Source organism: Vulpes lagopus, chromosome 10 (genome assembly GCF_018345385.1).
Source record: "Vulpes lagopus strain Blue_001 chromosome 10, ASM1834538v1, whole genome shotgun sequence".
Taxonomy (NCBI): Eukaryota; Metazoa; Chordata; class Mammalia; order Carnivora; family Canidae; genus Vulpes; species Vulpes lagopus.
The window spans coordinates 91,957,545-91,973,381 of record NC_054833.1 but is presented as its reverse complement, the minus strand read 5'-3'; the positions used below and the strand labels follow the sequence as shown (position 1 = coordinate 91,973,381).

The 15,837-nt window shown below is 51.1% G+C and overlaps 1 protein-coding gene across 3 annotated transcripts in view; it reads right to left on the bottom strand.

The window, feature by feature from the left end:
* Nucleotides 1-2,353: 2,353 nt before the first annotated feature.
* The window catches only part of KLHDC4 (kelch domain containing 4), a 56,671-nt gene continuing 43,187 nt past the window's right edge, over nt 2,354-15,837 (bottom strand). The window contains exons 7-12 of one of the 3 annotated variants that reach the window (XM_041771431.1): nt 12,978-13,137; nt 7,036-7,111; nt 5,173-5,381; nt 4,157-4,559; nt 3,285-3,386; nt 2,354-3,101 (exon numbers count right to left, since the gene is read on the bottom strand). In XM_041771431.1, the coding sequence (XP_041627365.1) occupies nt 3,079-3,101; nt 3,285-3,386; nt 4,157-4,559; nt 5,173-5,381; nt 7,036-7,111; nt 12,978-13,137 (973 nt within the window). In that variant the 3' untranslated portion in view covers nt 2,354-3,078. Of the gene's footprint in view, nt 3,387-4,156; nt 4,560-5,172; nt 5,382-7,035; nt 7,112-12,977; nt 13,138-15,837 lie in introns of all 3 variants that reach the window. The other 2 variants (XM_041771432.1, XM_041771430.1) reach the window with 2 other exon arrangements.

The window sequence follows — 15,837 nt, the reverse complement described above, 5'->3', positions numbered from 1 at the left end:
GATGCCTCTGGTTATACTCAGGAGCCACTTGGGCCAGTAAGACAACACCGGTCTCTGCTGACCATGCACAAAGCCTGCTGTGTTCAAGACACCCGGCACATACATGGCAGTCACTTCGAAGGCTGCTTCAGTGGACGGCAGATGGATCTCACACTCACTCAAGCAGAAGCAGGTCATACCCAGTCCCAGTCAACACCATCACCATCTCCTCACCCCAGCACAAGTGGGGGGCTGGTTCCCAGGTGTGAACCTCACTTCGGTCACCTGAGCCTGACCTCCCCTGGGTGCCAGCCTCTGCCCCCTCGGTGTGTCTCCACCAACAGCTAGCTGCTGACTCCCTGCCCGTACAACTTGGTAAAAAACCCAAAAGATGTGAAAGTGCAATAAATACCATCTCGTATCTTCTAGAGACAAATGGAAAAACACTCTGAATGGTAAGGACGTCCAAGCTTAACTGGTAGTTCCTGGATATTTGTTCTATCCAACCCTACCCCAGAAATCCACCACCTCTGACCAGCCCTTTCGAATCCATCCTCCTGCAGCATGACCCAGAGAGCTGCTGAGCCGCCCCTGGGGCTCAGGGAGGATGGAGAACTGTTCACACTTGGACCCCCGCCCCTAGCTCCCTAGGAGCTCTGCTGGTGTCTGAGGGGGTGCAACCAGCAAACAGGCACTGTAGAGAACAGGGCAGAACCCAGTAACTGGGCCGCTGGGCCGGGGGCTTACCGACACCTCAGCCAACCAAGGAGCAGAGAAGACAGGGTGTAAAATCCTCTCAGAGCCCTCACTGACCTGGAATACAGCTGTTTCCAGCTGTTCTGACTCCAGAGATGCAGGCAATGGAGGCCTCAGGCTTCATACTGGCCACTCATGCCTGTGGTGGCCATCAGAGTGTCCAGAATGTCCACTGGGCACACCAGTCACCGAGAGACCTCACGGTGGTGTGCTGGTCCTGCTCCTGTGGATTCTCATGATCTGAGAACACATGGCCGCCTCTCCCGCTGCTGAACACCTAAAGTACGCCTTCCCTGGTGTTTGAATCACAGCAATTACGCAGCAGAGATAGCTCCTTCTCTGAAAGCTTGTTTGTTTATTCTCATTGGTCCACTCAAACTGAGTTTTTAGCATTAACCCTATGGATATGATGGCAGAACAAAAACTTGTTTGTAGAAGGAGTTTCTTTAGAGGATTTGCTAGTTCTCTTTCAACTTGGCTGATCCAAAAATACCTTCTGTCAAACCTGCTCTATCATACAATCAGTAACACACAGGCCTCTGACAAGACAGCTAGGGTAGAGCCAATACGCTCTTGCAAGGACCTCCTCCTAAAGCAGCCACACGGCAGGGGCTGGGGTGCCACGTCATAGGAGTGGGCAGGGCGGGCACCCAGGGGACCCGGGAGGCCCCACACTCCAGCCATGGCATTACCAGCAGCCATGCCTGAGGACCTTCCAGTGAGATTCCACCCCGAGTGCCCAAGGAAGACCTGGACTGCCCCAGCAACCAAGGGCAGTGCTATAAATACACCACTGGAGCCAGAGCACCCAGCTTGTCTACCAAACCCAGCCCACATCGACTGAATGGGTGCTGTGCTGCCTGACACCCAGCCTGGCCTCTCTCCAACGCCCCCACAGTACTGCCCCCAGAGCGGGCGGGGCTTGGGCAGGCAGACACACGGACAGGTTACCATCAGGGGAGAGCTTGTAAGTTCTAATCTGCTGGTGAGAGCTCATCCACTCCAGGCAAGTCTGACACGTGAGTTCACGCTGTCAAAGCTGGTGGGGACTGAGCAGCGTGACACCAGGATCAAGTCAGCCCTCATCCTTCCATGAACACCTTCCCAGGCCAGGCTCTGCTCTGCCTCAAGTGGGCATTACCACTCTTGTCTGGTAGAGTCCAGGCACTGTGGGGGATGGCCTGTTCCAGGGAACAGATGGCATGCTGGTCCTGTTACTAAAAACTCAAAATCTACATTCTCATTATAACAGATATTCAAGGTGAAAAAAGGTACCAGGTATGATTTCAAGGCCCAACTTGTGACCCCAATTATATGACGAAAACCGGTCCCAGCCACGAACCCTGGAGCAAGCACCAGTTGGTGGGGCACCATAGGCTGCCACCGTGAGGAACACCCACTCCACAGATGCTAGACAGCAGCACCATGTGGAGACAGCGGGGCCCCTGACCTCAGGCTTCCCATCCTCCTGTCACTTTGCCAGTGACAACCTGGAGCCTGAAAGGGAAAGAGCAGAGGGTGGCTCCTTTTCCCACAAAAGGCTGGCAGAGCAGTTCTGAGGAGTCAGGAATATTCAGAGGCCAGAGCACAGCCAGGGGCAGAGAAAATGCAGAACCACCCAGCCAAAAGGAATTTTATTTCAAAGATCTGCAGATACACAGCATGTAAAGGTAGTCAGTGGGCTGCCACCAAGAACTTCCAGAAATCAAGGCTGAGATCTCCCGGCCGACAATGTACTGTCAACCAGAATGTGCGCCTCCTCATCTGGCAGAAGGAAAACCGCACACAAAGCACACCACATGCCGCCTCACCCTCATGGCACCACTCAGTGTGGTGGGGGGGACGTCCCACAGGCACCACTGGGCCGCACAGAAGACCAGCTGTGCTGCAGCTTCATCCCGAAGCTGAATTACTTAAATCACACCCAGTGATACTAAGGGAAGGCAACTGCACCTCACTCGGGTTTACTTCCAGCCCAGTAGGCAGGGCCTTAGGCTGAGTCATCACATGGAAGTGCTGGCCACAACGTGGGCTGCTCTCTTCTCCATGTGGGGCCCAGTGTCATCCAGGGCGAGCTCCACCCGATACGATTCAGCCCGGGCAGGCAGGCTGCAAGCCGCTTGGCAGGCAATGGCGCAGGGGCTCCTCCTCAGGGAAGGAGGGGGTGGGAGCAAAGCCTGGGTCAGGCAGCTCCAGAGGCCACCCCCCCGCTCACAGCCTGGCCGGGTGAGCACGAGAGCACCAAATCTAGAGAAATCAATGGCGAGGAAATCTTCATTCCATCAAAGAAACCAAGACGGCGCTGCTCAAACACACTCCACATACAAATGTTCTTTCAAAAACTTAAGCTTGCCGTGAGAGCACATCTACAAAGCAAAGCCAAATTTTAATAAAACTTCAGTAAAGCGTTTGAGTCTCTCGTTATCAAAGTTAGGACTTCGGGAGCGAAGTGACCCCCGAAGTCGAGGTTTGGTGCAGAGCCCTAGGCTCTGGAGCGGCTGGGCCGTGGGTCTCCTGCTGCCCCTGGTGGGCACACGCACCACACTCACCCCCAGCCTCCTTGTCGCTCTCACCACTGTCCTCGTCCTCGGTACCCTCGCCCTCATTGCTGTCCTCTTCCGAGTCTGACTCCTCCAGCCACTCTTGAGTTCCTTGAAAGCAAAAGCACATGTTCAGAGTGTCAACGTGGCAGGGCAGCCCCAGAGACTCGTAGTGTGGGAGTGGCCCTGGCCTGGCACCTCTGCACGCTTAGAGGAAACGTGTTGTTTTCTCTGGGTCTCTGAGCAGAGGTGGGGTGAAGGTGACTGGCAACGATATAAGACCATGCTGAGTTCTCTCCTGATGCCTGGCTCTGCATGATCTCACTGGAAGACAGATGCTTTTCATACCAGCCACTGAGTAACTTTCCCCAAGAGTGTGTATTTTAACTTTATTTCTAGTCTCTGGTCTTAAAAGAAGTGGTAGCCTGTGTCCAGCAGCTGCCAGTGTGCAACGAGGCAGCGTGGGACCAAGAAGTATGGGTCAGAGGAGGCCTGCGGGACCCTGCAATGGTCATGGGCCTGCTCTGCCCTCACATGCTCAGAAGCTGCGGTCATGGGGGGAGGGCCTCCGTGAGATGTTTTTGCTACAGCACACCTCTGAGCAGTACCAGGACAGGCCTGAGGCTCACGGGAGTGCTGGAGTGAGCAGCCTACCCACCTCTGCTCCCAGAGCAGGGATGGATGTGCACAGGATGTGGCCCTCACCATGGCCAGGGCCCACCCTGCTATGAACGGCCAGAGGTGAGGGATACAGGGCTTGCCCACTGCAGGCTCAGTGGCACAGGGTAGATGTGAGGGGGCACTTGCAGGCAGATTTCACAGATGCTCTTAGGGGGTTCCCGCCCCACCATGTGGAGGAGCTTATCTCCAACTCAGCTCACCTGGATCCATCTCTACCAAGGCCGTCCACTCCTGCATCTTTTGGAGATCCAGGCAGTACAGGTCACTGAGGGTGATCTGGCGGTCACCTGCCTCAAACATGCCCCCGTAAAGGTAGAGCCGCCCGTGCTTCACGGCCAGCATGGCATTTGAGCGGGGGCTCGGCTCCACCACGGGGCCACCCACTTCATCAGGGCTGTCCTCCTCGTTGGACTGAGGTTTTCCAGCTGGCCCCGGGGTGGCAAACATCTGTTTAATGGTGATCACGGTCCCGTCTTCTGTGACCACCTCTCTGACCACCTCCAGGGGCTCTTGGGCACTGGTTCCCCCATGTTCCTGCTTGTCAGGACCCTCGGGCTCTGCTTTTTTGCCTCTCCTACGTTTCCTCTTCTCGGACTTAGGTCCCTGTTGATGAAAAACAAGGCCATGCATTTTAGCAGCAGGCAGCTGTGAGCAGGCAAGCATCCTTGAGTAACATGGGTTCAAGTGTGACTCCCCCCAAGGGGGATTGGGCCACAAAGCTTACACACCTGCCCTAACCCATGTGCTATGGTTCACCCTGGGGGCACAGAGACTCTGCCTATGTGTGACCTCTCTGAGAAAAAGGTAGAGAGGGCCACGCATCCAGACACGAGCTGCACCGCTACCCAATTCCTGGCAGAGATGCCAAGGCTCTTCAACCAGAGTGGGCTGCCTCCTCCAGCCTTGAGGCCACTCACCCCATCAACTCATCCAGACCAGAAGCCCATGGGCAACCCCACTGCTGGGATGGCTATCGATGGTACCACTGTAGAGTGGGCAGAGGGGCAGGGTGGCCTGTTCCTGGCCACAGGGACAGTAAAGACAGAGAGCTCATATGGAGCCCCACAGACAAGAGGGACTGGGGAGGCCCTGGGCATCTTGACACCTGGCCAGAAGAACCAGCTGACTTGACAGAGGCAAACAGAGGCAGCCCTGTGTTGGGGCTATATGTCTGATACGTGACCACCGTGTTATACACTTTGGGACACAGTTCTACCTTGAGCTGCCCCGTAAACCAGCGGTTCCTGGTGGCATCGTAGAAGTGCAGGTCGTTAAGGAAGTCCCCCTCCAGGCTCTCTTCCTCTTCCTCATCACAGACTCCCCCGAAGAGCAGTGTCTGATGGTTCGGGGTCACAGCCACCGAAAAGCCAGACCTCGGAGTGGGCTTGGCTCCTGCAGGATTAATCCGAGTCCACCTCCAGCTGCCTGTAGGAGGAGAGGGAACACAGGGTAAAAGGGAGCCAGCCACAGTCACATCCAGTATCATTTGGCCCTGAGTGACTGGGACAAGTGGAAACAAGACTGCAGGTGAGAGGGCACCAGGGACATTAGCTCTGAGCCCTTCGCAGAAATATAAAACACAGCCCAATATGCCCTGGAGTTTCACCCTACTGCTGAAAATCCCACACGCACTAGGTAACGTTTCCACGTGCCCTCCACACACCCGCTCCGCCAAGCACTTCCTGGCTGTAGCTCAGAGGCCTGGCCACGAGTGAGGCAGGCAGGCGGCAGTGCCAGGAGGGCCTCCCATTGTGCCATGCTCTGGGGCAGAGACCGCTGTCTCAGGCAGCTGCTCTGGTCCCACTGCTGCTAAGAACTGCAGACAGCCCACCTGTCCCATAGGCAACATGTTCTTCTCTCATGGCAGGTGCCTAATTAACATGGTAACCCTCAAAACATGACTTAGTATGAAGCATGGGGGAAAGCCTTCCCACTACATCTAGAAAAAAGAACTGAGATTTTTTTGTTTAATGAACGCTTAAGAAAAACTTAACAGAAGCAACAAATGGCAAATGCTCTACAATGTCATGTCCAACTGTTGTTCATCAGTGCACAGCACAGGTGCAACTTTGGTGGCGGGGGTGGGTAACCCATTACTGGGCCATGAGGTCAATTCGTTAGTCAGCATTTTAATGGTTTAGGAAACAGAGAAGGAAAAACACCAGCGTGCCCTGCCTGCAGTCTGGCAAGACACTTTTTTCAATTGTAGGAGACAGGCTCTAAGTGTGCACCAGCTCATGACGCACCATGTGCTGCTCACCAGTGACAGCTTGATGCCCAGACACAGAGGTTAGGTACACAGGCTCAGAACACAGGTTCCAGCTCCAGCTCACTGATATACAAACCGGGCAAGTTTCTCCTCAGCTTCAAACTGGTTCCCAGTTCCCAGGAAAAGTCCTCATGGGTCACTGTAGGGCCGCAAGGCTGGCTTCCTGAGAAGCACCAGGTTTACTAAGGGTTAGGGTGGGAGAGCGGGAACAGTGCTATGCAGAGCAGTCCCGTCATTCTACACAAGACAGCCTCACGGGGAAGGCGAAGGGCCATGCTGTGGGTGCCCAAAGCAGATCCAGAGCTAGACTGGATCACTTGGGTCTAGCCCAGCCTGCTCATCCCAAGACTCACAGACAGGGCACCACCTTACTTTCTGAGCTTTAGAAAGGGAGAGCAGGGGCCACTGATCCACAATAGCCATTCCTCATGGAGCAACCCTAGTGGCTACTTGCTCTTGAGCGAGAACAAGTCAGGGAATGACAGACAAGCAGCAGTTCCCACTTGCTGTGAGAGGAACTCCTGCGTCCACAGTGCTTGTGCTTTTAGGCCAGGCCACCCCAAACACCCGGGGGTGAACACTCCTCAGCTGTCCCTGCTGTGCAGCCAGGCACTTAGGGTCGCGCGTGGAGTGCCGGGCTTGCCCACTCAGGCAAGGACTTGCCCATAGCTCCACCGCAGTGTGCAGGGGCTCACTGCCACTCTCCCATCCCCCTATCCACAGGGCAGGTGGGCTCTTGGGTCACTGCCCTGCTTCTTGTAGGAACCCATAGACCACCCCCATGGCCCATCCTTGACACGGTGCATGTACCTTCTTTTCCATCCTCGGGCTGCAGCAGGTACATATCTGAATGCTGGGTGCCTCTGTCCACATCTTTTTTGACTCTCTGCAAAAGAAACAGGGAGTCATGTGAGAACTGGCTAGATGCCTCCTACAATGTCCCACACAGCCCCCTCCCTCAAGCCTGTGGTCTGGCTTCCAGCTGGGAGGTGTGGGGGTGGGGAGAGGTACCCTGAAGCCTTCCTTCACCAGCCTCAAAGAAAATCCAAACTATGACCAGCTCAACTCTGACCTCATTGAGAAGATAGAATAAAAAATGTTGGTATGATTTATTAACCAAGAATAGATTTTGAACTTTAAAAATTCACCATTCTAACAACCACCATCATGCCAGGAACACCCCAGTGCTCTCTTGCTGGTACTTCCATGGTTCTGCCTTGATCCTGTTCTAGGTGGAGGGGCTCTCCCAGAGATCATGGAGCCCTCCCCAGAGGCCATCAAAAAGCCACCTTCCATTGCAGTTCCCAAGTGTCCCCAACCCCATCATCTTTCAATTCATGTCCTCAGACTTCGCTGAGAATCACATTCACATGCACTATGGAAGCCAGCCAGCTGCTCCCAATTAAAAACTTTTCTGAGCATCTCAAACAACAAAACACTGGTTTCTTGGCCCTGAGTCCTCAGTATCCCATTAGCCACACAGCATTGGCCCAACCAGGCACCCTTGCCCAAATGCCAACCATGTCTGGAAAATCACTCAGCAAAATGGCAGTCCTGTGGGGAGGGATCTGGGAGTTTTCATTTCTTCTCTGTATCTATCCTGTAAATCCCTTATTTTTAACAACCTTTATTTCAGGTTAGTTATATGTTCACAGAAAAATCGAGCAGCTTGTACCCAGTTTCCCCCATTACTAACATCCTCCATTTCTGCACTACGTTGGTCACAATTAAGGAAGTCCCCAGCTGACTCACACTTTGTTTCCCCCAGTGAGGACCCTCCGACCTCTCACCCCCAGGGGTCTCATAGACCTGTCTGCCCCAGGGTACTGCATGATGCATGGTCATCGCAAGCCCCAGGCTCCCCGCCTCTGGTGAGCTGCTCAGTTGTGCTGCATCACGTGGCTATCCTGACACTTGTCTGGCACTTCCATCAGGGCTGCAGGTAAAGTGCCCTTCTCAACCAGCACTCCAGGGGTACATACTGGTGCCATGACTTCCCACTGCTGCTGACCTTGGTCCCCTGCCTGTCACATCCCCCAGGCCTGCAGCTTCCCACAGTCCTCTAGGGAAGGACGCCACTCTATACAGCCCTGATGGCAGAGAAAGTTGTGCTCCACCCCTCAAGGGTGGAGCTGGCTGCATAATTTATGAGGAATTCTGCATAGGGATCTGTCCCTTTCCACTGATTTATTTATTCATTCAATCATTTGCTTATAATTGTATGGACTCATAAATTTTTATATTATGCTCTGGACTGTAATCCAATCCACTTTACTTACTTTGTTGCTAAAACAGTTCGAGCTTTAGCCACTGGGAATCCTTTCAATGGCTCCCCGGTCCACTGTGTGGGTTTCCTATAAGCACTTCCTTAGGTTGGCACACCACAAGCTGCTCCAGCCTCAGCCTGTACATTTCTTACCCCAGGCCTGGGATTAGCCATTTCCTCAAGGAGCCCCAGGTCCCTTCATGGGAGATGGGGTTAGAAACCACTCTCTGGGCACCAGAAGTGCTGGCTGCTGCTGTCATGTCCACTCCCATTCACCCACCGCAAGACAGGATCAGGAAATACATACGCATATTTCTTTTCCTCCCAACCACAGGTGTGCATTTACTACATGGGGAGAAGCTGGTTTCCTTTTGGAAAACAAAGCCAACGATTTAGCTGCCAGTGGACTGGACACGTGACCTGAATATACTATAGCCAGGACGTTTGGTTATCAGCCACATGTGGAGAACAGCCATCATCTCCAGGAAGAAAAATTGGGTGTGCGCCTCTCTTGTCTTCCTTCCATACACAACTGCAGGATTCAAGTGAGGCAATGTCTGCACATTAGTCATTCAGACTAGACATTCTCTTGCTCTAGCAGATTCGCCCAGCAGGAGGGACTACCCTTCCACACCAAGAGACCTGGCATGAACAGGAACTGAATTCACACTCACAGGTCCCACCCACTGACGGGACCTGGAAGGAGCTCAGTGACCACTCTGTTGTTAGAAATACAAATCACAGCTGAGCTATGGCCCCCTGCCATCACTGCACCTGTTGACACATGTATTGTTTGCTGCAAGCAGTGGTTAGAACCTGGTAGTTAAGGGGGCTTTTCTAGGCTAGAATTTAAGCACCTTCCCTTGAGGCCCACCAGCCAGAACCCTTCCCAAGAAAGGTGAGGTGACAAGCCCAGGGCCACAGCTTTGGTGCAGGCTGGCACTTGGCCAGGGCTCTGGCTGCGGGGCAGGGAGGGGGAGGCGTCACACCCGTTCGGACCACAGTGCACACTGGCACAGGGTTGGCCCGCCCCACCAGCTAACTCCTCCCGCACAGCAGTTCCCTTCCTTGTATGTAGTACAGGGACTTCACTTCACAAAATCCCATCTCCTGTCCTCACAGGGAACAAGAGAAAGCTGCCCTGTGTAATTTTTATTGTGGATTACCCACGGCACATTCTGTTAAGGCCTCCTGGCTTTAAACGCACACAGCTAGTCTTTCCATGAGATTCAACAGATCTGGAGGAGGAAGCAGAGTCTCCAGAGCCTGCAGAGATGTGGAACTAACTCCTGCCTAGGGAGTATGACACTCCACACAGGGTCTCAGCCTCTCTTTAAGGATGAGCACTGCTGTGAGAGGCTCAGGGCGGCTGCCAGTCACACCACACAGCAGAAACTGTGTGCATTTTACAAAGAATGTATTCTCCCACTCACACATTCCTACTATAGTACTAATGGAATCTGTGGAATCCAAATACTTTTGACAGAGATGTGTATCGGGTGTTACAATATCACACTGAAAAACAACACAACTATTTCCAAAATGACTCAGCATGTGCCTGAGACCCAGCACCTCCTCATGCCACACTCAACGCCCTGCACTCCTATCCTCTCACCAGCGCCCTCGGCCTCAGACTGGGAGATGGACTCCCTTCAGCCTCCGGGGCCCCCACTAGACACCCAGTTTCAGGGCAATCTGACCCCGGCAAGGGGTGATAACAGCTCTGAGACCAGCAAGGGCCCTGCGCGGCTGCGCTCTGAGGAGCCTGTGTTTGTTAACTGTCCACTCTCTGAGGCCTTCCCCAGCTTGTCCCCAAAGGGCAGGGAGAGGTTTCACATAGAGTATCTGCAACCTGATCAAACTAAACAACAAAGATCATGTGAAAAAGCACATTCAAGGGTTCCGTGTTCCCAGGACCAGCAAAAGCAGCCTCCTCAGGACACCCCGACCAGGGCCCGTGGGGTCAAAGGAAGATATCACATGTAATAGGGAGAAGGTGCTCCCATGGTTCCGGGGGGGAGGGGGGTGGCAGGCAGGGAGGCCCACGGCCACGATGCTTCTGTCCTGATGGCTGAGAACCAGCAGTGGACGGCCCACAGAAACCACCCCGTGTGCATGAGACATCCTCCTCATGGGCAAGGAGGAGCTACCTCGAAATAAACCACAAAGGCCTGGCTCACGAGTACTTCACAGCAGCCAGGACTCAAACCTTTCCCTAATTGTGATAAATCCCCCCAAGAATCCAAACAGATTAAGCTTTTCACCTTGATTCAAATGCCAAAGGCCAAAAAAAAAAAAAAAAAAAAAAAAAGCCAAAGGCCTGGAGAAAATGGCCACTCAGTGAAGTGGACTTGGTGTGTCCACACCCCTAGCTGGAAAGAGCAGTTGTTGAGAATAAGGCACTATTTTGATTAAATACCATATCTCTTTAAAATGGCATTAGCTTCACAAGGTTCCCTTCTGGACACTGTCTGGTTCCTTCTATGAAGCACAAGATGTGGGCAGAGGCACAGCTTGTGGCCAAAGCAGCCTGTACCTCAGGCCCTCCTGACTGTCAAACAACTAGCTGAGTCCAGAAAACAATCAACATCCTCTGTCCAAAACAAAGGCTGGCCACTTTCTGAGCAGCAGGACCAACACTTACTGGGCCAGAGGGGTGAGAAATAGAGCAGACACAGGACACTCCCCCACTGCAGGTTGGACTCCTTGCCTGCGTTATCCTGACCACCCACAGGCGACCTGCTCAGCCCAAGTCACGGGGCCCACTCCATCTGTGGGAAATGAGATTTAAAACCACAATGAGACAGACACCACACATCTGCCAGAATGGCTGAGAATAAAAAAGACTGGCGCCATCAAGTGTTGGCGAGGGCATGAGGCAACTACTGTGGGAAGGGCTGCAACAATCTCCACCCTGTGACCCAAGCTGTCCCACTCCTGGGTACTTGCCCCAAAACTCAGTAGAGCCATAGTGATCTGTACAAGAACGTTCACAGCACCTTTGTCTGTAATGACCGAAAACTGGAAACAGCCCTGTGTCCATCAATAAAAAATAAAGAAACTGTGTGTGTCATAGCAGAATACGGCTCGGCATGAAGAAGCAAGCAACCAAAATGTATAACTCAGTCGGATCTCAGAAGCATGTTGAACGAAGGAAGTCTTCCACAAACAAGCCCATCTGTCAACAGTCCTAAAACAGGCATGTCGAGTCTAAGGTGGGGCACAGCAGACTGACACCAGCCTCTGGGTGGGGGAAGGGCATGGCAGATGAGGGCTCCAAGCACCTACACCCATGTATGAGTCACAATCAGTAAGTACACACCTAAGACGTGCACTTCACCACATATCAACTATACATTAAAAATGGAATGTTGGAAAAAAACATGGAATGTCGAGGGATGCCTGGTTGTCTCAGCTGGAAGAACATGTGACTCTTGATCTTGGGGTCAAGAATATGAGCCCCTCAATGGATGCAGAGATTATGTAAAGTAAATATAGTTAAAATCTGGGACACCTGGGTGGCTCAGGGATTTAGGGTCTGCCTTGGGCTCAGGGCATGATCCCAGGGTCCTGGATCGAATCCCACATCAGGCTCCCTGTGAGGAGTCTGCTTCTCCCTCTGCCTATGTCTCTGCCTCTCTCTCTCTGTGTGCCTCTCATGAATAAATAAATAAAATCTTAAAAAAAAAAAAATCTGAATGCTGAACTCTACTGGCTGATATGCCTGCCCCAGTATTCAGGGGCAAGTGTACAGGTGTCTGCGCTTTTCTTTGAAATTCACCCAGAAAGATGGGTGGATGGACAGCAGCATAGATGTGAACCACTGTGTGATGAAGCAAGGACAGCAGAGCGCTAACTACTGGAGGCTCTAGGTAGGAGGATGTTAAGTCTCACCTCATTAAGTCTTTTAAGTCACTCTGTGTTGCAGAAATTTTTAAAATATAAAGGCTAAGAAAAAGCCTGCAGTGAGACCCCACTCCATCCCTCTCGGGCTCACGGGCATGTACAAGCTGATGAGGCGCAGCTTGTGGGCTTCAGACGCTGTGAAGAGCACCTTGTGTGGGGGATACACACCAGAGCCAGCAAGTCACACTCACACACATGCACCCAGAGAGGTTACTTCAACGTGTCTGTGTGGCTTGGAGCAACCATGGCCTGTTCTATCTACTAGAAAGCACTGTATGGTAGTCAGGATCTGTGGCTTAGGCATCAAGACCCATCCCCCCACTTCCACTCCTCCACCCTTGCCAAACAGGAATTATTCATATTGCAGCATGTTTGGGGCTACATGGGTTACAACACAATATGGGTGAAAAAAGTCCTAATATGTTCACAGGGGAAGAGATGAACATTATACCCATCTCTATTTCGATATGCAATCCTATTTGGAGGTTTTCATTCTTGTTGAAAGTGAAAGAGGCAACACCAGAGAGGAGGTATGGTATAACTTTCAGACTAAAAAGTTTCTCTACGTGCCGTATCCTACCTGCTTCGAGTAGCCCCCATAGATGACAATGCCACCCTGGGGAGTGACAGACATCTGGCAGCCTGATCTGGGTGTGGGCCCAGCCCCTGACGGGGACAGTCTACTCCAGGAGAACGTGTCCAGGTTGAAGGCGTACACATCATTGTAGTAGATGTAGTCTCTGGTTATCACACAGAAACACAAACAAGAAAACAGGGACATTAAAACATGAACCTGATTCAAATTAAAGGTGAATTTTCTGCCATTTGTAGTAAGTTACCAGTTTCATTACAGTCTAAATCCACATGAAAGGACCACAGGTATATATGAGTTTGCATCTGGAGACTAGAGAGAATGCTAGCTCACAGAAATACAGTAATTTGCCAGGATCTGAAAAACTTTTTAGTCTGAAAGTTATACCATACTTCCTTACAAAGTTTACAAAATCACAGCCTTGAAAATAATTACATTAAGTTACCACGTGTGTAATTTTAAGCTCATAAATTACAGAGCCAAGTGAACACTTAGAAAGGAGACACCTAAAGCTAGTCCAGAGCTGTGAGCCAAGCTGAGTATACCTGAAACTGGTGCGTCAGAGGCCAGTCCCTGGAGCCCAGGAGCTGGGTGGCAACAAGGGGGTGCCCACGGCTGCGTCTGGCCTCATGCTGCTGGGGCTTAAGAGGAAAAGGACTTGAATGCAGAAGTGGCCTTGGGAAGGAGTCCGTGCATGGGAAAGCAGTGCCCTAATGTAATGTCATATACAGCCACAGGCAAAGCCAAGGAGCCCAGGTCAGAATGACACCAGAATATGAGATGCTCTCCAGGTTGTTCAAAATAGCCAGCCAGGCCTGAACTGCGAAACCATCCAAGGGTCTGAGCAATCCTGTCCACTACCCTGAGCATGGCACCCTACAGCCAGTGCCAGGAAGGGCCTCCAGGGGAAAGTGCTGGCTGGGGTGCTTAGCTGCGCACAGCATGGTACATAGGTGGCCCTGGCGGGCGACTCTGCTGACCCGCACCCTCTAAGATGCAGCCACCACGGGATGGCTTTTCATACATGAACTGAGGAATAGAGGCTCAGAGTTCTGAGAAGGCATCACTAGATTCTATGTTTCCTTAGATTTCACACTGCAGATTTTCAGTATAAAAGTTCTATTCCGCACATAAATTCAACTGTTCTTTGTTTTGTTTTTTTTAAAAGATTTTATTTATTCATGAGAGACACAGAGAAAGAGAGGCAGGACACAGGCAGAGGGAGAAGCAGGCTCCATGCAGGGAGCCTGACATGGGACTCGATCCCAGGTCTCTGGGATCACATCCTGGGCTGAAGGTGGCGCTAAGCCGCTGAGCCACCTAGGCTGCCCTCCTTAGTTTTTAAAAGTCAAACTGATTTTTTTTTTCATATGGAAGGTAACTACGTAGGTAGCTTTACTAGTATCTTCGTTTTTTTCTGTGTGTTTACATACTTTAAAAACAATTTTAAGCAAGGTAACAGATGATTACAGTTTTGAAAACAGTTCTGATTTTGAAAAAGTTGCAAATTACAACCACAAATTAAACCTGTGAGCTCCCAGGGGCAGGGCCCGTGCTGGCCCCACCATCTCTTGCAAAAGTGGTGAATTAATGCACCAACACACCTATGAATCCCCATGTGACACACTCATGAATCCCCGTGCATACAACAAATAATTCCTTGTTTTTTTTTAAAAAAGTGTCAAGAATAAATAATACATGACAATCCCTTAGGTATAAAGTTTTAAAAACAGCCTGGGCTCTCTCATCTAAAATGGTGGTAAGGGGGATACCTGGGTGGCTCAGCGGTTTGGCGCCTGCCTTTGGCCCGGGGCGCGATCCTGGAGTCCCGGGATCGAGTCCCACGTCGGGCTCCTGGCATACAGCCTGCTTCTCTCTCCTGTGTCTGCCTCTTTTTCTCTCTCTCTCTCTCTCTCTCAAATCAATCAATCAATCTTTAAAAATAAAATAAAATAATAAAATTAAAAATTAAAATAAAAAATAAAAATAAAATAAAAAATAATAAAATAATAATAAAATAAAATAAAATAAAATAAAATAAAATAAAATAAAAATAAAATAAAATGGTGGTAAGTTGCCGCACACCCGCAGAGCACACAAGCACTCTACCCCACTCAGCCCTGGTGAGCCTGGCTTCCTCATCCATGACGCAGGAGCATAACCTGCCCTGCCAATGGCATGCTCTTTGAGACTCAGTATTAAAGCATTATTACAGCCAAGTTACACACTTAGGGACACAAAATCACTACTTAACTTGAATTATGCTTTTAAAATCCCTTCTGAAAGCACTGAAGAATTTATATCCCCCTTTCTCCATTAATAAAACGTCTTTATTCATGAAGAAAAACTGCAGCTTTAACTGAGTCAAATCTATACCACCACATCTCAATTAAGACTGGATTAAAGGGGGATGAAAACTGCAAGATGCCTAACTTGACCTCCTTCACATCCATGTACGACAATTGACTTAGGAGCCAGTCATTATCAGAAAAAAAATTTGTGCAAATGGACCCATCAGGTGACAGAAATGTGAGAGTTGCCATGACAGTTAATAAACTGAGGACTCTGGACAACCCAGGTGGCTCAGAGGTTTAGCACCGCCTTCAGCCCAGGGTGTGATCCTGGAGACCCAGGATCGAATCCCATGTCGGGCTCCATGCATGGAGCCTGCTTCTTCCTCTGCCTGTGTTTCTCTGCCTCTGTGTCTCTCATGAATAAATAAATAAAATCTTAAAAATAAATAAGCAAACTGAGGGCTCTGCTATTTCCTAAGAGGTTAGGAGAGGGAAGTGTAGAACACAGCCATTAGGAAACACCCACCCACCCTTCTCCACGTGAGGCCTGCTCA